This window comes from Carcharhinus amblyrhynchos, chromosome 10 (assembly GCF_965287045.1).
Source record: "Carcharhinus amblyrhynchos chromosome 10, sCarAmb.v2.hapA, whole genome shotgun sequence".
Lineage (NCBI taxonomy): Eukaryota > Metazoa > Chordata > Chondrichthyes > Carcharhiniformes > Carcharhinidae > Carcharhinus > Carcharhinus amblyrhynchos.
This window is the reverse complement of record NC_137333.1, coordinates 69517087-69539392: the sequence shown is the minus strand read 5'-3', so window position 1 is coordinate 69539392 and position 22306 is coordinate 69517087. Positions and strand designations below refer to the sequence as shown.

At 42.7% G+C, this 22306-nt stretch overlaps 1 protein-coding gene across 1 annotated transcript in view; it reads right to left on the bottom strand.

The window, feature by feature from the left end:
• rnf17 (ring finger protein 17) overlaps positions 1 to 14869 on the bottom strand; it is a 137572-nt gene extending 122703 nt beyond the window's left edge. The window contains exons 1-3 of the mRNA XM_080197804.1: positions 14697 to 14869; positions 7208 to 7290; positions 5438 to 5505 (exon numbers count right to left, since the gene is read on the bottom strand). Of these exons, the coding sequence (XP_080053930.1) occupies positions 5438 to 5505; positions 7208 to 7290; positions 14697 to 14869 (324 nt within the window). The remainder of the gene's footprint in view (positions 1 to 5437; positions 5506 to 7207; positions 7291 to 14696) is intronic.
• Between the last annotated feature and the right edge of the window lie 7437 nt (positions 14870 to 22306).

The following is a 22306-nucleotide window of genomic DNA, read 5'->3' as shown; positions in this document are numbered from 1 at the left end:
GTGCCCACAGGAATGCTGTACCAAATACAGAAAGAAACTTCAAAAAGTTAACTCATTGAGTGTTTCAGTTGGGCCACATTATGTCAATCGTTGCAAGTTTATGGGTGCCATTTGTCACCAATGCAGCAAGAAAGGACATTTAAATGAAGAAATGAAGGCAAAGGTGAAGCCTGAGCAAAAAAAAAGCCTCGATCAGCAAACAACCAGGCAGAGGAGGATCCTTACAATATGTTTAACGTCAATGAGGTGTGAGCAGTCTATTTGTGCTTTTGTTGTAGTCCATGGTGAACAGATCAAGACAAAAAAAAAGGTAGACACAGGTGCCTCTGCATCCATATTTAGTGAGAAAACATACACGTTGACATAAGGTTTTAACAGAGTATCAACTTTTACTCCGGCAGAGATTTGTCTTTGGATGTAAACTGGAGAGTCCATATTTTTGCTCAGGGCACCAAAATCCATGACACAAAACAGGCAAGAAGCCAGAGTGCACCTCCTTCTGTGCAAAGGGAAGGGGCTGAGTTTACAAGGGTGAGACTGGCTCAGCAAAATTCCATTGAATTGGGGTGAGACCAAGTACACAAGGGTGACCAAGGATACGGTCACAAAGTATCTGGATGTGTTCTAGGATGAACTGGGTACACCGTGTGGTACTACCGTGAAGTTGTATGTAGATCCTTAGGCTACTTCTTGTACTTTCAAGCCCAGATTAATGCCTTTTGTAATAAGAGAAATGGAGGAGTTGAATGGTTGCAAAGGTTTGGAATCACTGAGCCGATTCAATTTTTGTTGGACAGCTCCAATTGCTCTTGTCCTTAAAAATGCTGGCATGTATATATCGTGACTACATGTTCACAATTAACCAGATTTCCAAGTTAGATGATTACCTCGTGCAGAAGATTTGTTTTCAATTGTTGCAGGAGGCATGACGTTTTCAAAACGAGCCAGGCATATCAACAATTCTTGCTAGAGGAAGATTCAAAAGTTGTACATGACCACCAACATGTAAAGGGTTGTTCAAGTACAACGATTTGGTTTTTGGTACATCATCCAGTCTGTCGATCTTTCAATGGACAACCTGTCACAAGGCACTCCCCGTGTTCCAGCATACTTAATGACATTTTAATTACAGAAAAACGGAGGAGCACCTCAACAACCTGATTCAAGTTTTAAAACAGAGTTTCAGAGGTAAGACTGCATCTGAAACAGAACAAATGTATTTTCCAGGAACAAGCAGAGAGCATCTAGGCCACTGAGTCATTGCACAAGACTCTTTTCCTGTCAAAGGGAAAGTTCAAGCAATTAAGGAAGCTCCGGGGCCCAGGAATGTGGCAAGTGTAGGTCATTTTTGGGTTTAAAATAAACTATTATGGAAAAGTTTTTGCGAGATGTTTGGTGTTGGCTCCATTGTACTGACTTCTCCACAAAGAAAGCAAATGGAAAGGGAATCTGCCCATAGGTTGTTTTCAAAGATGTGAAAGTTCTGCGGCTCATCTGCTAGGCCATTTTGATCCAGGCAGGGAGCTTATTCTGTCATGCGATGCCTCACTCTTAGGAATGGGGAGCAGTAGTCTCTCATGTGATGGAGGATGGGTTCTAAAAACCCACTGGTTTTGGATTTAGGATGCTGGCAAAGGCTGAAAGGTGATATTCAGTTAGACAAGGAATACCTAGTCATCATTTTTGCAGTGAAAAGACTCCATCAGTTCCTCTATGTCGATTCATCACCATATGTCCTGACCACAAGTGGTGATGGGCCTTTTCAATGAGTCAAAGTGTATTCCTCCCATGGCCTCAGCAAGAATACAGCGCTAGGCACTTACATGGTCAGCAGATCAGTACAACATTGAGTACAGGGCAGGGAAGGACAAAGCTAACGCAGGTGTGCCAAATTGTCTCCCTTCACCAATTCAGCCAATCCAGATAGTATGTGTTCCTGCGGCAATTTTCTTAGAAGAGAGCCTTGCCCAAACTTCACTGAGTGCGATGCAAATTAAGCAGTGAATGGACAGAGATCCAATTCTGTTGCAAGTTAAAGGATTTCCACTGCAAAGATGGCCAACTGCCACTGAAAATGGTGCACTGAAGCCTTATGAGAGACTCAAAGACAAGTTGAGTGTGCAGGATGGTTGCATACTTAGGAATCAAAAGTGGTCATCCCACCCCTTGCTTGTTTGTAAGTCATGGATGAAATTCATAAGGCTCAGCCAGGTGCCTCCTGAACGAAGAGTCTAGCCAGGCTATATGTTTGATGGCCTAATACAGATCTACATTTGTGGCCTAATATAGATCTGGATTTGGAGAACAAGTTATGAATGTGGACTTGACTTCACCCTGTTCGCCTTGTTCTACCCATCAGACAGCATCACCAGCACCACTTCATCCTTGGGAGCAGCCTGATTAGTCATGGTTTAGACTACATGTGGACTCTGTGGGAACTTTCCTGAATCTCATGTTTTTGGTCATCATAGATGTACTCTCGAAATGGTTGGAAACACAAATCACAAGCAACGTTATGAATCCTGTGACGATAAAAGAATCCACATCAAAAATGTTCACAATTCACTAATTACTAGATTCGTTTGGTTCAGATAAACAGCATTACATAAGTTGTTTCAGGAATTCATGCAAAACAATGGTATACACAATGCACATACTTTGCCGTTGTTTCTCCCAGCTTCAAATGGTTTCGCAGAGAGAGCTGTTTAAATTTTGAAGGAAGGATGGAAGAGAATGGCAGGTATACTTTAAAAACGGAAGCTCATCCAGTATTGTATCAAACTGGAATCAACAATTATGCAGGAGAGAACCCTGTGGTGAGGTAGAAGCCAAAGTCTCATCTACATCTGCTTCACCCAGATCTCAGAGCGAAAAAGTGAGCAGGAAACAAGAGAACCAAAAATGATGGACAAAACTTGCATTCCAAAAGAGAGAGGCAAATTCAAACCGATGATCCAGGTCTACAACAGAAAATTTGGAGTAACCAGAAGTGGTTACCAGGACTAACTTTGAACCAAAGTGGTCCAGCATCTTGGGTCATAAGACTGCAGTTGTGCATAGACACCAAAATAATGTTCACTTGTGGTATAATCCCGAGTTGGAGAAAGCTTTCAGAATCAACAACTTTTACTGATAAAATGGCAGAAAGTAATGCTGCTGTGGATATTCACCAGGAAATGGTTTGTGTTTCCAGTTCACTCTGCTGTGGCAGAGGAAGAGGAATGTTTATGTGCAGATTCTCAAATCTACCTTTTCAACTATGATTCCATATCCAAAGTTAGACGATTCACCTATTGCATAGGTTGCAACTCAACCACAAAGCTCCTAAAAGACTTTTGTGTAATTCAAAGAATAAAGAAAATTTCAGCACAGGAACAGGCCCTTCAAGCCTGCACTGACCATTCTGCCCGACTTAACTAAAACCCCTCACCCTTCCAGGAACCATATCCCTCTATTTCCATCCTATTCATGTACTTATCAAGATGTTTCTTAAAAGTCACTACCATATCTGCTTCCACTACGTCCCCTGGCAACAAGTTCCAGGCACCTACTACTCTTAAAAAAAAACCTTGCCTCATACACCTCCTTTAAACCTTGCTCCTCGCACCTTAAAACTTATGCCCCCTAGTAATTGACTCTTCCACTCTGGAAAAGGCTTCTGACTATCCACTCTGTTCATGCCTCTCACAATCTTGTAGGCTTGTATCAGGTCTCCCCTCAATCTCCGTTGCTCCAGTGAGAGCAAACCAACTTTTTCCAACCTCTCCTCATAGCCAATGCCCTCCATACCAGGCAACATCCTGATAAATCTTTGCTGCAAGACATTACTTCTGTTGTATTTCTGTTCTGATGGAGGATTGAAATTTGAGGGGTTGAGGGGGGCTTAGAAAATGGAGAGAGAAAAAGGGAAGTGTCAGAACACACTCTCCCTTCTGATCATGTGCAGGCTTTGGGTGGGACTTCAATCTGCATGAGTGTGCAGCAAGTCCAGATCTGTTCACTAGTGCTCCTGTTTGCATTTATTTAATACTGTGATCTGGAGGAGGGAACCAAGTGTATGGTGTCGAAATTTGCTGATGACACCAAGATTGGTGGAAAGGCAAATTGTGCGGAGGGTGTGGAGAGTCTGCAGAAGGATCTAGATAGGCTGGGCAAATGGGCCAGGAAGTGGCAAATGGAATTTAATGTTGGCAAGTGCGAGGTGGTCCACTTTGGTAGGAATAATGGTAGGAAGGACTATTACTTACGTGGAGAAAAACTGCAGCAGGCGGCGGTGCAGAGGGACCTCAGGGTCCTTGTGCATGAGTCGCAAAAACCCAGCTTGCAGGTGGTCAGGAAGGCAAATGGGATGCTGGCCTTCATCGCGAGGGGGATTGAATATAAAAGTAGGGAGGTCTTGCTGCAGCTGTATAGGGCATTGGTGAGGCCGCAGCTGGAGTATTGTGTGCAGTTTTGGTCGCCGCACTTACGCAAGGATATTTTGGCCTTGGAGGGAGTGCAGAGGAGGTTTACTAGGCTGATGCCGGAGTTGAGGGGATTGAGCTATGAGGAGAGGCTGAATAAACTAGGCTTGTACTCGTTAGAGTTTAGAAGAATGAGGGGAGATCTCATTGAGACGTATAAGATGATGAATGGAATGGATAGGATAGAGGTGGAGAGACTCTTCCCGCTCAGAAAGGACAGTAGGGCTAGGGGGCACAGCCTCAAGATGGAGGGGGGGGGGTTTAGGACAGAGTTGAGGAAGAACTTCTTCACTCAAAAAGTGGTGAATCTCTGGAATTCTCTGCCTGTTGAAGTGGTGGAGGCTACCTCGCTAAATATTTTTAAGAAGAGGGTTGATGGGTTTTTGATAAGAGACGGGATTAAGGGTTATGGGGAGAGGGCGGGAATGCGGAACTGAGCCACGACAGATCAGCCATGATCTTATTGAATGGCGGGGCAGGCTCGAAGGGCCACATGGCCTACTCCTACTCCTATGTTCTTTGTACAACTTTGTTATACAAAGATGATCCTTCTTTTAACACTGCATTGATTACCTTACTTGTGGACTCAAGTTACCACCAGATGTTAACTGCTTTATATTTTAATGACTGGCATTTTGTTTTAAAGTGTATAAAATTGCAAATTTAGAGTTTTTTTTAGTTACATAGAGAAACGGTTGTGTTTATTTGTGCTGCAACAGTAGGGAGAGCACTGCCTGCACATATGTAGATGTATTACAGCAGGATTGTCCAACATATGAACCATGGGCCATATCCAGCTAGTCAAAAGATTTCCACCCAACCTGCTGATCAAACTAGACAAGTGCCAGTGACAGATTTAGAGGATTTGCTCCTCCAATTGCAGACTGTTTCTGGAGCAGTGAGAATGCCATAGATGATCTGCTAATATTAAAAGACTGTATTTTTTTTGGAAATCTTCAATGATATACACTTACCTTAAAGTTTGAAGTGTCCAATTCCAAATTCTGATTTGTGTGCTTGCATTCCTGACATAGCCTTCTTTCTACAAGTTAAAAATTTTTTCAAAGCAACACTGATAGCAAACAATATTATACAGAAAAATAATTTGCTTTAGCACCAAAATCAAGCTCTTTCACAGTATTTTTCAAATACTTAATTGATTAAGCCTGGTGCACATCTTCTTGCAATGACTTCAAATTTTAAAAATTAAACATTATTGAAAAATTATTGTAGTTGTGGTACATTATGAAGCTGAATGCAATTAACCTGGTTAATAGTGTGTAAGCACCAGTAACACATCACACAATCTACTGGATTAAACTCAGCTAAATTCATTAATGTACTTCAGGGAAGGGAACCTGTCACCCTTCAAGTCTGGTTTGCATGAACCTCCACTGCCATATTCATGGATGTACACTTGAGTGTACTTAGGTAGGGTTGGGCAACAAATATTGTGCACTAGCGTCACCCAGTTAGAAATCACGTAGGGTTTCTTGACGGTTCCTGGTGAAGTGCTCAAAGGCACTTAGTGTCCCATCAAGGGATCCGGCATATCGCTTGTTCTTGCAGCCCATACCCTCTCCAACAATCATTGTGCCATGCACATGCTGCTTGGGAATTTTTTTAAAGCAACATGGATAGCAAACAGAACAGAACATTTTATCTCTCAAAAGCTTCTCCAAGTTACAAGGCTCCTCAACCAGCGGTTGATCTTAATACTAACTTGCTGATCATTTACCATATTCTGGCACAAGTAGAAATCTAAAAGCTGATACAAGGAATATTCAAAATTCAGTACAGCAATTCTAAATTGACCATGCATCAAATAATTTAATTATTTGATAATTGTCTTGTCAGAACTTGCATTCATTGCCCCAGGAGTTATCATACTGCAGCAACTGACTGACTTTCAGGAACACTTCAAATACTAGAAGACTCTGGAGAGGAAACTGAGCACAAATGTCTCAGATTATGGGATGGAATAGTATGGGTGACAGTGAGAGCTGGAAGAGAAGGAAAGATGGGCCATTAAAAAAAGAGAAAGGAGAAGGCAAGCAGTCAGAATAAGAGCACTTCAAGGGATCTCATTAAAGCATTCAAAATTCTTACAGGGCTCTACAGGGTAGATGCAGAAATGATGGTTTTTCCTGGCTGGAGCGCTTTGAACCAGGAGGACACAAGTCTCAAAATAAGATAGGACAGATCAGGAATATTTCTTTTTCACTCAAGAGAATATTAAATTTTTGAAATACTTTACTCCAGGAGGGTTATTGGACACTCAGTAACGGGAGTATATTCAAAAGGTATCAATAGGTTTATAAAGATATCAATGGATATGGGGACAGGGCTGGAGAATGGTGCTGAAGTAGATCATCCATGATCTAGTTGAATGGGTCAGGGTGGGCCAAAATGGCATAACCCCTGCAACTTGTTTTCAATGTTCCCTTTCTCTCTTCAGTCCAGGCAAAGACTTGCTTAAAGGATCAGTCAGAATCACGCACTGCCTTCTTGGTATCTAGAGTCAAGAACATGAAGGAACTTGTGAACATCATTTTAGAGAAAGATAAAATCAGCCACTGGCCCAGAGGTAGACCTCTAACAGAAATGCTATGGTTACAAGAGAGGGGATGGTTTGCAGTGTGGGATGGATGAATCAGTTGGAGAAATGCCTAAACATTTGCACACAGAACTTCTTCCTGTGATATAAACACACTTAGATGATTAATTTTTAAAAAAAAACAGACCTGTGACTTTGAGTTCGTGCTTGCTCTCATTATTTTCATCAATGGCAACTTCAGGGCCTTCAGTAGCCACCAGGCTATTGATCCTTAATTAATGGGAAAATTAAATTCTAGTTTAATGTTACTAAAGTAATATTGGCACAATTAAAAATGCAACAAACATACACAGCAATCTCAGCAGTTTTGCATCTTCAAATCCCCATGAAATACTTGAAATCTTGTACAATGTTAAAATTGAATTGAAGAATAAATCAAACCAAAGACAAATGTACGAGTCTGTATGAGGCAGATGCTTAGAATTTGCAATGGTAAATTTTGTGCTCTTTATGGTAAGCCACGAAAACGCTGAAAGAATAATTTCACAAATCATTTTCCTCCAGAAGTGGATAATTGCATTTTTGATGTGGGTATGCCGGCATTGGACTGGCGTAAACACAGTAAAAAGTCTGACAACACCAGGTTTTAGTCCAACCTATTTATTTGATAATATACTCACAAGCTTTCGAGGGACACCCTCTTCATCAGGTGAATGGAGAGTTCTGGCCTCAGACAGAGCATATAAAGCACAGACAGTTTAGAGATTACTGATTAGAATGCGCATCTTTACACCTAACCTGCTGTTCAAGACCTGCAGTGGCTGATACTGTGAGTGGAAGGAGCACTGATCACAGTTTAAAGAGATGTGTATTGTCTCCAGACAGTACAGTAAGTGAGGTTTTGCAAACCCAGGCAAGTCACGGGGGTTACAGATAGTGCGACATGAACCCAAGATCCCTGTTGAGACCGTCCTCATGTGTGCGGAACTTGGCTATCAGTCTCTGTTCAGCGACTCTGCGCTGTCGTGTGTCATGAAGGCTGCCTTGGAGAATGCTTACCCGAAGGTCAGAGGCTGAATGCCCGTGACCACTGAAGTGTTCGCCAACAGGAAGGGAACAGTCTTGCCTGGTGACTGTCGAGCGATGTTCATTCATCCGTTGTCGTAGCGTCTGCATGGTCTCCCCAATGTACCATGCTTCGGGACATCCTTTCTTGCAACGTATCAGGTAGACAATGTTGGCCGAGTTGCAAGAGTATTTACCATGTACCTGGTGGACGGTATTCTCACGTGTGATGATGGTATCCATGTTGATGATCCGGCATGTCTTGCAGAGGTTGCTGTGGCAGGGTTGTGTGGTATTGTGGTCACTGTTCTCCTGAAGGCTGGGTAGTTTGCTGCGAACAATGGTCTGTTTGAGGTTGTGTGGTTGTCTGAAAGCAAGAAGTGGGGGTGTGGGGATAGCCCTGGCGAGATGTTCGTCTTCATCAATGATATGTTGAAGACTCCGGAGAAGATGTCGTAGCTTCTCCGCTCCGGGGAAGTACTGGACGACGAAGGGTACTCTGTCCACTGTGTCCTGTGTTTGCCTTCTGAGGAGATCGGTACGGTTTTTCGCTGTGGCGCATCGGAACTGCCGATCTATGAGTCGAGCACCATATCCTGTTCTTATGAGGGCATCTTTCAGGGTCTGGAGGTGTCTGTCACGATCCTCCTCATCTGAGCAAATCCTGTGTATACGGAGGGCTTGTCCATAGGGAATAGCTTCTTTAACATGTTTAGGGTGGAAACTGGAGAAGTGGAGCATTGTGAGATTGTCTGTGGGCTTGCGGTACAGTGAGGTGCTGAGGTGACCGTCCTTAATGGAGATGCGTGTGTCCAAGAATGCAACTGATTCTGGGGAATAGTCCATGGTGAGTCTGATGGTGGGGTGGAATTTGTTGATATCATCATATAGTTGTTTCAGTGATTGTTCACCATGAGGCCAAAGGAAGAAAATGTCATCGATGTATCTAGTGTACAGCATCGGTTGACGATTCTGTGCAGTGAAGAAGTCTTGTTCGAACCTGTGCATGAAGATGTTGGCATATTGAGGTGCAAATTTGGTCCCCATGGCTGTTCCATGTGTCTGGATGAAAAACTGGTTGTTGAAGGTGAAGACATTGTGGTCCAGGATAAAGCGGATGAGTTGTAAAATTGCATCTGGAAACTGGCAGTTGTCAGCATTGAGTACTGAGGCAGTCGCAGCAATGCCATCGTTGTGGGGGATGTTGGTGTAGAGCGCTGAGGCATCCATTGTGACGAGGAGTGTCCCTGGTTCAACTGCTCCGTGTGTGCTGAGTTTCAGTAGGAAGTCCGTAGTGTCGCGACGGAGGATCGTGACAGACACCACCAGACCCTGAAAGATGCCCTCATAAGAACAGGATATGGTGCTCGACTCATAGATCGGCAGTTCCGATGCGCCACAGCGAAAAACCGCACCGATCTCCTCAGAAGGCAAACACAGGACACAGTGGACAGAGTACCCTTCGTCATCCAGTACTTCCCCGGAGCGGAGAAGCTACGACATCTTCTCCGGAGTCTTCAACATATCATTGATGAAGACAAACATCTCGCCAGGGCTATCCCCACACCCCCACTTCTTGCTTTCAGACAACCACACAGCGTCAAACAGACCATTGCTCGCAGCAAACTACCCAGCCTTCAGGAGAACAGTGACCACAATACCACACAACCCTGCCACAGCAACCTCTGCAAGACATGCCGGATCATCGACATGGATACCATCATCACACGTGAGAATACCGTCCACCAGGTACATGGTAAATACTCTTGCAACTCGGCCAACATTGTCTACCTGATACGTTGCAAGAAAGGATGTCCCGAAGCATGGTACATTGGGGAGACCATGCAGACGCTACGACAACGGATGAATGAACATCGCTCGACAGTCACCAGGCAAGACTGTTCCCTTCCTGTTGGCGAACACTTCAGTGGTCACGGGCATTCAGCCTCTGACCTTCTGGTAAGCATTCTCCAAGGCGGCCTTCACGACACACGACAGCGCAGAGTCGCTGAACAGAGACTGATAGCCAAGTTCCGCACACGAGGACGGTCTCAACAGGGATCTTGGGTTCATGTCGCACTATCTGTAACCCCCGTGACTTGCCTGGGTTTGCAAAACCTCACTTACTGTACTGTCTGGAGACAATACACATCTCTTTAACCTGTGATCAGTGCTCCTTCCACTCACATTATCAGCCACTTCAGGTCTTGAACAGCAGGTTAGGTGTAAAGATTCGCATTCTAATCAGTAATCTCTAAACTGTCTGTGCTTTATATGCTCTGTCTGAGGCCAGAACTCTCCATTCACCTGACGAAGAGGGTGTCCCTCGAAAGCTTGTGAGTATATTATCAAATAGATAGGTTGGACTAAAACCTGGTGTTGTCAGACTTTTTACTGTAATTGCATTTTACCAGAATACTTAAAACTAACTACTCACACAGGTAAAACCTTTGGTACGAGGAAGAAAAACTTTAAACCTTTCAAACAAAATTGATCACGTCTACATTTTTTCACATGAGCCATCAGCGAATTTATATAATCACACAAAAGGTACAGTTCTTCTAGGATCTCAAGGGTTTAACTCCTTAAGTCTGAGTCGTCATTTCTACTCCACACACACAGGGCAAAGTTTTGCCAATGGTGGTCAACTGACTGATAATTCAAGATATGTAAAATAATGCCATTAATAATTTGCCAGCAAGCATTTGAGCTTCACCCTACAGACATGGGTGGCTTCAGATCAAAATATTATGGCTAAAAAACTCTCCAAAATTATAAATGTCTCTTGTAAAATTTTATTTGCAGCCCTTTTTTCAATGCAATGGCTTTGAAATATTTCACACAGCCATATGTTTAGACACAAAAACAGGGCCTACACCATACCTTCCATGTATGGCCACACACGAATATATAATGTGCACTACTTAGTGAGAACACAGATCATGATATAGAAGAAGTGAAGCAGCTCCATAAAACACTACTTAACTTCAACATGATTTCAATTCCAATTAAGCTTAGAAAGCAAAATGACCACTTGTGAAAAGGCCCAACACAAAGCACTAGTTACTTCCATGAGCAACACAACTGCATCCACACAAACCATGGCACTTGTAGATATTTGATGCACAAATGGAAATTCAAGATCTCCCCAGTGTGCAACTGTTATCTTCCAAAGGAGATTATAAAATATAACTTGATGTTGGACTTGCAAACACAAAGACGACACCTCAGCAATACACTCGTGACGCAAAGTCATTATCCAGCTAAACCACCAGAAAGCAAAATCATTTGAGGTCAAACAGGTCATCCAAGATGGTGATTTTCAATAATTGGCCAAATACAGAAACAGGCTGGAGCATAAGAGATAAAACAGGCTGCAACTCAGATGCCTGAGTACACAGGACACGGGTCACCTCAAAGACAATGGACACTTTCTGGTCAAACCGAGTTGTTTAACAGACTTAGGGGCACCTAAGGTATTTGGGAGGGAGGTATGTGACCTACATGCCTCCTGCACTTACAAGCATGGCCATTGGGTACACACCCAGAGATCAGTGTGACAGCACCTGATTGAACTCTATTGATAGAGTTCAAGTTTTTTTTAAATTTATTTATTAGTATCACAAGTAGTACTAATATTAACATTGCAATGAAGTTACTGAAAATTCCCTATGAAAATTAATTGGCAATAATCAAAAGATCACCCAAAAAAAGGGCACAAAACCAAATGAGATAAAAAAAAGGTGCTGCAGAACAGTAGGAACTCTCTCCAACAAACGACAATCAGCACAAGGACAGCCAGCACACCCAAAAGGCAGGCAGGCCAGAGCATCAGACCAAACTGTGCAGAGGACTATGGAGACCAAAAGATAGAGGCCAATATCTGCCTGGGTACTGGCCAGTCACGCAAAAGTCAAGTCAAGGTCGAGCGTTGGACTTGAACTTTAGTATTCTGTAACTTAGTATTGATTCTGTGGGTGATTAATATCAATTACGTGAATAATTACTACTGTACTAACAAGAAGTTGACATGCAATTCTTTGTCCACCATTAAGTGTTTAAAACAGACCACGCAGCAGGTGCAAAACATTGCTGTTGCTCCAGAGGACAGAATGTTGGCCGTGGTTCCAAACAAAAAGCAGAGGCTACACCATTCAAAATTTGGACTAACATATACAGACTTTCAACTGAAAGTCCAAGGTTCTAACAACTATAGTTAAAAGTTGTCAGACACCTGCATGAAACACATTTTTCTTTTATCCCACCAAGGTAGACGTCATCCAAAAGGAAACTGACTTGCATTTATTGTGTTATTCACAATCAGATATCTCCAAGCACTTAGATCAGTGAAGCACCTTTGAAGCATAATCACTTTCGACCTGAGGGAAACAGAGCAGCGTATTTTGCGTAAAGCAGACTTCCACCAGCAGCAATAACCAGATAATCTGTTTTTCAGGTGTTGATGGAGGGATAAATATTGGTTAGGACATCAGAAACAATGCCACAGCTCTTAGAAATAATGCTTTACAATCTTCTACATTTATCAAGTCAGGCACATAGGGCTGCTACAGAACACCTCATCTGAAAAGAGAACATATTCAATAGCACAACACACCCTCAGTACTGCACTGGAATGTCAGCATTGATTTTTGTGCTCAAATCCTAGAGCAGGACTTTAACATAGTAACAAGGTTTTAAGATGAGAGTACCACCAACTAAGCCAGTGTTAGCACAGCATGAAATATGGCCCCAAGCTTTTACAAAAGACATTCAAAATTCTCAAGGAAATAAAAAACTTACTTCTTTCCAATTTAGAGAGCACCTGGTTTTCATTCAATACATCTTGGGATAATCACAGCCCTTGGCATCTACACCAGCTCTCCAAACGTGCAATTCACCAAGTGCCATTGCCGCACCTTCACCCCACAACTTTGCACATTATTTTGTCACATATTTCCGTTTGAATGTCTCAATTGAACCTGCATCCATCACACTCAGGCAGCACATTCCAATTCCAACTGCTCACTGCATGCAAGTTCTCTTTTTTGATTTATTACTGTCACGTGTTAAACAGCAAAAAAAAATTGTCTCTTGCATGCTATAAAGACAAAAACATACCGTTCATAGAGAAGGAAATGAATGTGCAGAATGCACCGTTACAGTCACAATTAGGGTATAGCTAAAGATCAACTTAATGCAAGGTAAGTCCATTCAAAAATCTGACATCAGCAGGGAAAAAGCTGTTCTTGAGTCGGTTGGTACTTGACCTCAGACTTCTATCTTTTTCCTGACGGAAAGTGGTAGAACAGAGAATGTCTAGGGTATGTGGGGTCCTTAATCACGCTGGCTGCTTTGCCGACGCAGCAGCAAGTGTAGACAGAATTAATGGTTTGCATGATGGATTGGCTACATTCATGACTTTTGAAGTTCCTTGCAGTCTTGGGCACAGCTCAAGTTGTACCAAGTTGTGATACACCAGAAAAAAATGCTATGGTGCATCTGTAAAAGTTGCATAGAGTGATAGCTGACATGCCAAATTTCCCCAGTCTTCTGAGAAAGTAGAGACATTGGTGGGCTTTAACTATGATGTCTGCATGGGGGAAGAGCAGGACAGATTGTGGGTGATCCGGACACCTAAAACCTTGAAGTTATCGACCATTTTTACTTTGTCCCTATTGACGGAGACAGGGGTATGTTCTCCTTTACGCTTCCTGAAGTCGGCAACAATCTCCTTCATTTTGTTGACATTGAGGGAGAGATTATTGTTGCACCAGTTTCTCCAACTCATTCCTGTACTCCGTCTCATCATTGTTTGAGATCCAAAACACTATGGTGGTGTCATCAGCAAACCTGAAAATTGAACTGGAAGGGATTTTGCCACACAGTGAGTATAGTAGGGGGCTGAGAACAAAGTCTTATGGGACAGCAGTGTTGAGCATGATCGTGGAGGAAGTGTTGTTGCCTATCCTTACCGATTGTGGCCTGAGAGTAGGAAGTTCAGGATCCAATTGCAGAGGGAGATGCCAAGACCCAGGCCACAGAGTTTGAATATGAGTTTCATGGGAATAATAGTGTTGAAGGCTGAGCTTTAGTCAATAAATGATTCTGACATAGGTGTCCTTGTTCTCCAAGTGTTCCAGGGTTGAGTGCAGGGCCCGGGAAATGGCATCCACTGTGGACCTGTTGCGGAACCAGGTAGTCCAGGAAGCTGGAATTGATTCGTGCCATGACTAACCTTTTGAAGCACTTCTTAATGATGGACGTCAGAGCCATTGGCCAATTGTCATTAAAGCATGCTACTTGGTTTTGTCTTAGGTACCGGGGACGATGGTCATCTTCTTGAAGCGGATAAGGACCTTAGATTGTTGTAGAGGTTGAAGATGTCTATGAATACCTCTACCAGCTGATCTGTGCAGTATCTGAGTGCACATCCGGGCCAGTTGCTTTCTGTGGGTTGACCTTCAAGAAAGCTGCTCTGACATCTGCAATGGTGACCCCAGATACAGGTTCATCCAGAGTGGAGGGCATGCTCTCGCTGACCTCGTGCTCAAAATTGGCATAGAATGCACTGAGCTCATCAGGGAGGGATGCATTGGAGCTGATGATTTTACATGCCTTCATCCTGTAGCCTGTCAGTGGGGGGGTCGGTATAGTTTGCCCGGGACTCTGGCTTGGTCTGGTATTGTCTTTTGGCATCTTTAATGGCGTTCTTGTAAAGGACAGTGTCATCTGACTTGAACACCTCAGGCCTAGACTTCAGCAAGCAGCGGATATCCCTCTTCATCCACGGTTTCCAGTTGGGGGGCACAGATTTGCTTCTTTGGCACACAGTCTTCTACACACTAATGAAGCAGCTTACTAAAAAGCAGCTCTCCTGCTGCTTTTGATCTTTTTATCAGAATTTTTAAATCTGTGCCTCTCATTCTGTATCTTTTCACAAGTGGGATTATATGGGATCAACTCAGTGGTACAACAGACTAGCACCAAAACACAAATGTGTTGACATATCACCTCAGATATTGCAGTAGTAATAACAGCAAAAACTGTCATGTTCATTGTTGTTACACTTATCAAACAGACAACTTTTGGCATGTTTCCTGCAATGGAACAAACCTCCATGAAATTCTGGGACCATTGCACTTTCTCTCCCACTCGAGGATGCCCCAGAAGGACATTATGGACCAACATGGTCACCAGTTATGCTTGCTAAGATACTGCAGTGGCTTGCTATTGCTTTCTGCATCCAACAGACAAGGGAAATGCTCAAGGCAGAGTCTAAAATTGGAGAAGCATTCAATATTCTAGACGAACTGTTTCTTTTTAAATAGGACAGTGTCATTTAAGTTTCATTCAAGCAGTTTGCAAGCCCCTTGCTCCAGGCAGGCGAGATCATCTTTGGCATTCAAAGATCAGGGTCTCATTTCAGTCCCTGACAAAATTGTGACCTTCATGTTTGACATACCTCCCCAAGGACAGAGTGCCAAGGATTAGCAGGCTAATAAATGCCTTTATATATATGTAGCTGCTTGAATTGAGCGAATGCGATACATACAACTTGCCCATTTATGTACTTATTAGTTCAAAGATAAAAATCTTCTTTTTCCATTAGCTTAGACCAGGCATTTGAGGTGAGGCTGCAAAATGAGGCAAGTACCTATAAGCATAGAAATGATAGAGTACACAGGAGGCTGTGGTTTGCTGCCATTAAAAACAGTTCAGCTCATTTATCCTTTCAAGTCCATGCGTTGTTTTAAAATGTCTTTATCAATCTCCATCATACATTCTGATCTTAGGGATGAGGTGGAGATGTCAGTTCTGGATGTGTGCGCACCCAGTGAGAAGTTTCACAACACAAGGTTTATTTGGAATCAGCGTTGAGTGCTGCTCCTTTATGGATTTTGACCTTAAGGTACACAGTTTAAAGAGAAGGGGTCTCTCAACTAAGATGCAAAAGGAGAATTTTTCCCCCCCCCGCCCCCGAGGGTCACGAGTCTCTTCCTTAGAGAACAGTGGAGCCAAGGTCATCAAATATTTTAAAGACAGAGTTGGATAGGTTCTTGATTGACAAAAGGAGTCAAAGGTCAAGGATAGGAAGGGAAGTGGATTTACGGCCACAATCAGATCAGCAATGAGGATATTGAATGACAGAGCATGGCCAAGGGGCTGAACGGCCTATTCCTGCTCCTAATTTGTATGTGTGCATGCATTTGCTGTAATGTAGTTACACAGAAATCAAAAGTTGCTGTCAGTAAATCTACACTTCTCCAGAGATGCACAGTAGATGTCCTAATTGCAGTCAACTCGGAGACTTTCAACTGTTGACCATTTCCACTCTCACACTCTTAGTCTCATGTTAAACCCTTGGAAAGGTTACACATTGTGGAACAAAATATAATTGGGTTTAAATAGACTCTGTCAGGTTTAATTTGACATTAGGAAGTGTGGGGGTGTTTGTGTCACAAAAAGAAATCATTAAAAATTGTTGTGGGCAGCTTTCTTCTAGATCAGTCGTGAGTGGTTACTTTGCCTCTGCCCACAAAAATAAAGAGCCCATAGGCACTTTATTTCAGTTATAATATTCATAAAATTTTACTTTATCCCCTGCAGTATTTTTCACATTCATCAATCTTACTTTGCATTCTGGAGCATTTTTTCTGCATATAATGCACCAATAATGTGCTTATCAAGTGGAAGAGCTTCCATTCCAGTATTCGTATCCACTGGTGTAGAGATCTAGAAATAAAGTTATGTTCATAGTTTTAATAGTTAATTGTGAAAGAAGTCATTACGCAAGCTCCTATTCAAATACTTAACATTTTGCATAAGAAAAAGGTTGCAATACTTATAAAAAGCAGAGAATGTTACCAAGGAAACTGTTGTCCTCATGCAAACTACAGTCAGTTCTGATAATGTAAGTTATCATAATGAAATTGTCTCCCATACCTGGAATATTGTGCAGTATTTTCAAGAAAACAGGTTTGTCTTAGAGGGAGTGCGACAAAGGCTCACAGACTTGGGGGAGAGGATAATCCTACAGGGAATAGATGGAGTGGACTAGTCTCAAGACTGCTGCTCTTCAAGATCTTAAAAGGTGCAAGGTTCTGAATCAACAGAGTCATGGTACACCCTCTAGTTCCTTCTTCAAATAAAAAGGCATCTATATCAGACATCTGATACCAAAAGTCAACAAGTGGAAACTAATTGCAATTTTGGGGCAAGGTGGAAATAAATCATTCACTAGGGAACACTCCCCTACAACACTGACATCTGGTTCAGAGCAGCTTTCAAAGAGAGACCAGACAACCCCTCAGGAATATTGTGCAATATCAGAAACCAATGGCACAGAAATGGTGAAGAGCTTAGTAATCCCAATATTTATTTTAAATGACAGTAATACAAAAAAAGATACCTGACACAAATTACAGATGATGGAGTTGGAGTTCAAACATTGCACTTTTAGACATGTCCCACAAAAGACATGCTTACACTGCAGCAAGTATGGAAGATGTTCTAAAGAGGCATTGGGTAGTTCTGTAAATGAAAGCAAGTTAAACATGAAATGAGCAACACTTATTGAACCCAACATAATTGCCACCCAGTTGAAGCTTAAACAATTCACTGCAACTCCTTTAACAGTCATGGAGTCATACAGTGCAGAAAGAGGCCCTTTGGCCCATCGAGTCTGCACCAACCACAATCCCACCCAGGCCCTACCCCCATATCCCTACATATTATACCCACTAATCCCTCTAACATACGCATCCCTGGACACTAAGGGGCAATTTCTTAGCATGGCCAATCAACTAACCTGCACACCTTTGGACTGAGGGGGGAAACCGGGAGTACCCGGAGAAAACCCACACAGACACAAGGAGAATGTGCAAACTCCTCAAAGACAGTGGCCCGAGCTAGGAATCAAGTCCTCCCCCTTCATGACATTACAGCTAGAAATAAAAATTTAAGCAAACAGAATGGATGAAATTTAATGGTTACAGCTACAGGTGGGAGAGATGGTAGGAATCTCACCTCAATTATGGATTAAATCTCAGACAGCCCGCTGGCTGCCATCTGGATTCCCAATTTCACCAGTGGCAATTTCCTACTGAATTTCCTGATGCAGGACAAATGTCATTAGTCCCTTACACCATGGTTGGTAGCATTCCTCCCTAACACCATGGCTGTTAACTCTCCAATGCAAGTAGTCGTCACTCCTGGTACTGCAGTTAAGGCCTTGTGGAAGGATATTGCTGGATCTCCATAATGCAACAGAATACAGTGGGATCACCAGACCCAGGCAGGTAGGACTGTTGACAGGATGGGGGTAATTTTCACGTGCAGAGATAGGCTTCCTGAGGGTCTTCCCATTCTCACCAGCAGATCCCTCTATTGGGCTCCAGATTAGGAGCACCCCCCTACCTGCCCCAAAAAGTTTGGCTATACTCACCAGGATTTACCTGCTGAGTTGCCTACATGGCATATGACAAGGTGAGGCCCTTATGTGACAACTTCGGGACATTAATTGTTGGATTCGAAGGCCATGTTTGTCCTTCCTCTCCTAGGTTGCCAGCAATGAAAGCATTTAACTAAAACTAGTCAGTTCTACTGAAACATTAGTTTAACATTTATTTAGTGTCACAAATAGGCTCACATTAAAACTACAATAAAGTTTCTGTAAAAATCCCCTATTCGCCAGGTACACAAAAAAAAAATTAAAGCATGGCCAATGCATCTAACGAACGTCTTTCAGACCATGAGACGAAACCAGGACACCCAGATAAGACCCATGATGATTCTGCAGAGACAGTGACCCAAGCTGGGAATCGAACCCAGGCCCCTGGCGCAGCAAGGCAGCAGTACTAATGCCACCATGTCACCTCAATATTTAGACACGTTACCATATGCAATAGAAGTGATTATATACAGGATGAGAAATTAGTATGATGAAAATAGAACTCAGCCAAAGTTGAATATACAGAACTCAGATAGGCTACTGGACATGAATGAATCCACCGTGTTGATAACCGATCAAGTCATCACTGCTCCAATTTATTTTGCAGGATCATGTGTTAAGATGGCATGGTCAGGGTCCTGATTGCTGTGCACAAAGCATCACCCAGTTTATGTTTGGTCTCTCCAATACAGAGACTACACTGGGAGCAGTGAATGCAACAGACCAAACTGAAAGAGGTGCAAGTGAAATGCTGCTTAACCTGGAATGAGTGTTTTGGACCTTGGATGGTAACAATGGATAAATATCTCCCACTTTATGCCTTTCAGCTTTGATAAAGTGTCATCTGGACTCAGAGTGTCAGCTCTTTTCTCTCTTTAGATGCTGTCAAACCTCCAGACATTTTCCAGCATTTTCTCTTTTGGTTTCCGATTCCGGTATCCGCGTTAATTTGCTTTTATCCAGTGCTAACTTAAGTGTTTGCCACCTCCATGCCCATTTCAGGCTCCTAATTTGTGCAATGAAGGTGGCACAAATCTTGAATATTACATCACCTTTCTACCAATCTGCCGGAATTTATATGAATAGAAGCAGATATTTATCAGGATTGCCACAGTTCAATCGTGTCCCCCTTCAATTCAATTTCAAACAGGAGCGGACCACAAAAAAAAAACTCCATTCCTCCAGTAACCAAGAGCAGGTGGATTAGGGAAAGAGGTGCGACATATCGAGGCTCGGCTCAGGTCAAGATAACAGTCCTTTCACCTGTCAGAACCAAAGACTGGCCGCCAGCTCCAACACTCACCAGGGAGCCGAAACAACCTCTGACAGCACGAACACACCTTCGACCTTTCCCCTCCCTCCGCCATTTTACATCAGCCTCGTGATGAAGCGGCTTCCCGCCTGCTCACAACGGAAATGCGTCACCGCTTCTTCCGGATTTGCGCAGTGAGGTTTGCTGACAGGATGATGGTGGCAGTGGCTGGAGCTGTTCCGTGGGGCACGCTCAATGTTTTGGGGACTGAAGACAAACCAACACCTTTGCTTTTCAAACATATCTGCGTGGGACTGAAAATAGAAATAGTCTAACTCACTCAGGAAAATAATGTTGTACTACTTTGTATGTTCCATTTTATAACAGTTAAGGATGAATCAGATGTTTAAATTTTATAACATTTGTAATATAAATATTTACTGATATGAATCAATTATATTTTCTAAGGATTATGCAACACATTACACAATAGGAACTGCTAAATAAAGTGAGATAATTAAATGTGCTCAGGTCAAATAGAAATGCTGACTCTTACATGTTCTGGGGAACCATAGAATCTCTGCAGTACAGAAGGCGGCCAACAATCCCACCCAGGCCCTGTTCTTGTAACACCACATATTTACCCTGTTAATTCCCCCTGACACTAAGGGACAATTTACCACAGCCAACCAACCCAACCCACACATTTTTGTAGTGTGGGAGGAAACCAGAACATCTGGAGGAACACATGCAGACACGCAGAGAATGTGCAAGCTCCACACAGACTGGAGACCCAAGGTTGGAATTGAACCTGGGACCTGGTGCTGTGACGCAGCAGTGCTAACCACTATGCCATCCTTGACCACATGACAATTGCTGATCCACTAGTTTCTAGGGTAACTGCAACTGTGGGCAATGACCATCTACTCCATTAACATGACTGCAAGAAAATCAACTGACAGGGTATGCTGCAGATTAATTCAACAATACCTCCAACGAACATGAAAAATGGCATGAAGGCAAATGTTGTAGGATCTCCAAGTCTCCCACCATCCTGCTACTTTGGCATATAGTGCCACTTCCTAATCATTGCTGGGTCATTATTCTGGAATTCCTTATCTCGCATCATCTTCACAGTTGAAGAGGGTGCAGAACCAACCTCTCAGGACAATTAGAGACAAGCAGTAAATGTGGTCAGGCAGCATGATCCAAATAATAAAAAAGCTATTTTTGAAACTTCATTCACTCACATCCTTATATGCAGTCACCTAATCAAAAACCTCACCTGGCTGTTGCATTAATCCATCTTTATGGCCTTATGAACTGAAACCAAACCTAAATTTTAGTGTTGAGATTTTCAGCTTCACTTTGGCATCCTCTGGCACCCAGCTAACCCTGTGTACTATTTAATATCGTAATGACTAAGGAAGCCCACCTGCAAAAGGACACCATGGACCTTGTTGGGGGGGGGGGGGGGTAATCGCAAATATGAACAGAACGTGATAGAATATAGAACATTACAGTGCAGAACAGGCCCTTCGGCCCACGATGTTGCGCCGACCAGTTAAAAAACAATGACCCTCTAACCTAAACCAAACCCTTACCATCCATAAACCTATCCACGGATCTCTTAAACGCCCCCAAACTAGGCGCATTTACAACTGATAGCGTGATTGAGGCACTGTATAGGATGTATGGCATCACCATGTCTTCTTAGTGGATGAAAACTACCAAGAAACTGACAAAGCATAAATGGGTGGAAGTTCTGCGTAATTGGTGTTTCCAAGGGGCTAGTATTAAAAAAAACTGCTTTTTTGACATATGTTAGTGATCTGGATTTGGTATAAAAGGGCAGAAAAAGTTTATAAATGACATGAAACTTAGAAATGTAGTGAGTAATGTGGAAGATATATTAGACCTCAAGATGTTGACAGACCAGTGAAATGAGCAGATGTATTGCAGATGAAATTTAACACAAAAGTGAGAAATTATACGTTTGGGAGCAAGGATGAAGAGAGCCAACAATAACTAAACAGTACATTTTTGAAAAGGTACATAGACAAATCTGTGGCAGGACAAATTGAAAAGATTTTTTAAAAATACAATATCCCTGCCTTTTTTTTTTAAAAGCACGTCTTCACATCGACAGTTTTTTTTAAACCCTTTGAAGAATGATGAAAAAGTAGTGGAGGAAGGATTCCTGAGCTGATCATCAGCCTGCTGAACTGCATTATGACTATTCCTTCCAAGGCTGACAAATCCTTGCAATAGATTCAAAACTGGAGCTTCTAAATGTTTATTTATTAGTGTCACAAGTAGATTTACATTAACACTGCAATGAAGTTACTGTGAAAATCTCCTAGTCACCGCATTCCAGCACCTCTTCAGGTACACTAAGGGGGAATTTAGCATGGCCAATGCACCTAACTAGCATGTCTTTCGGACTGTGGAAGGAAACTGGAACACCCGGAGGAAATCCACACAGACACAGGAAGAACATGCAGACTCTGCACAGACAG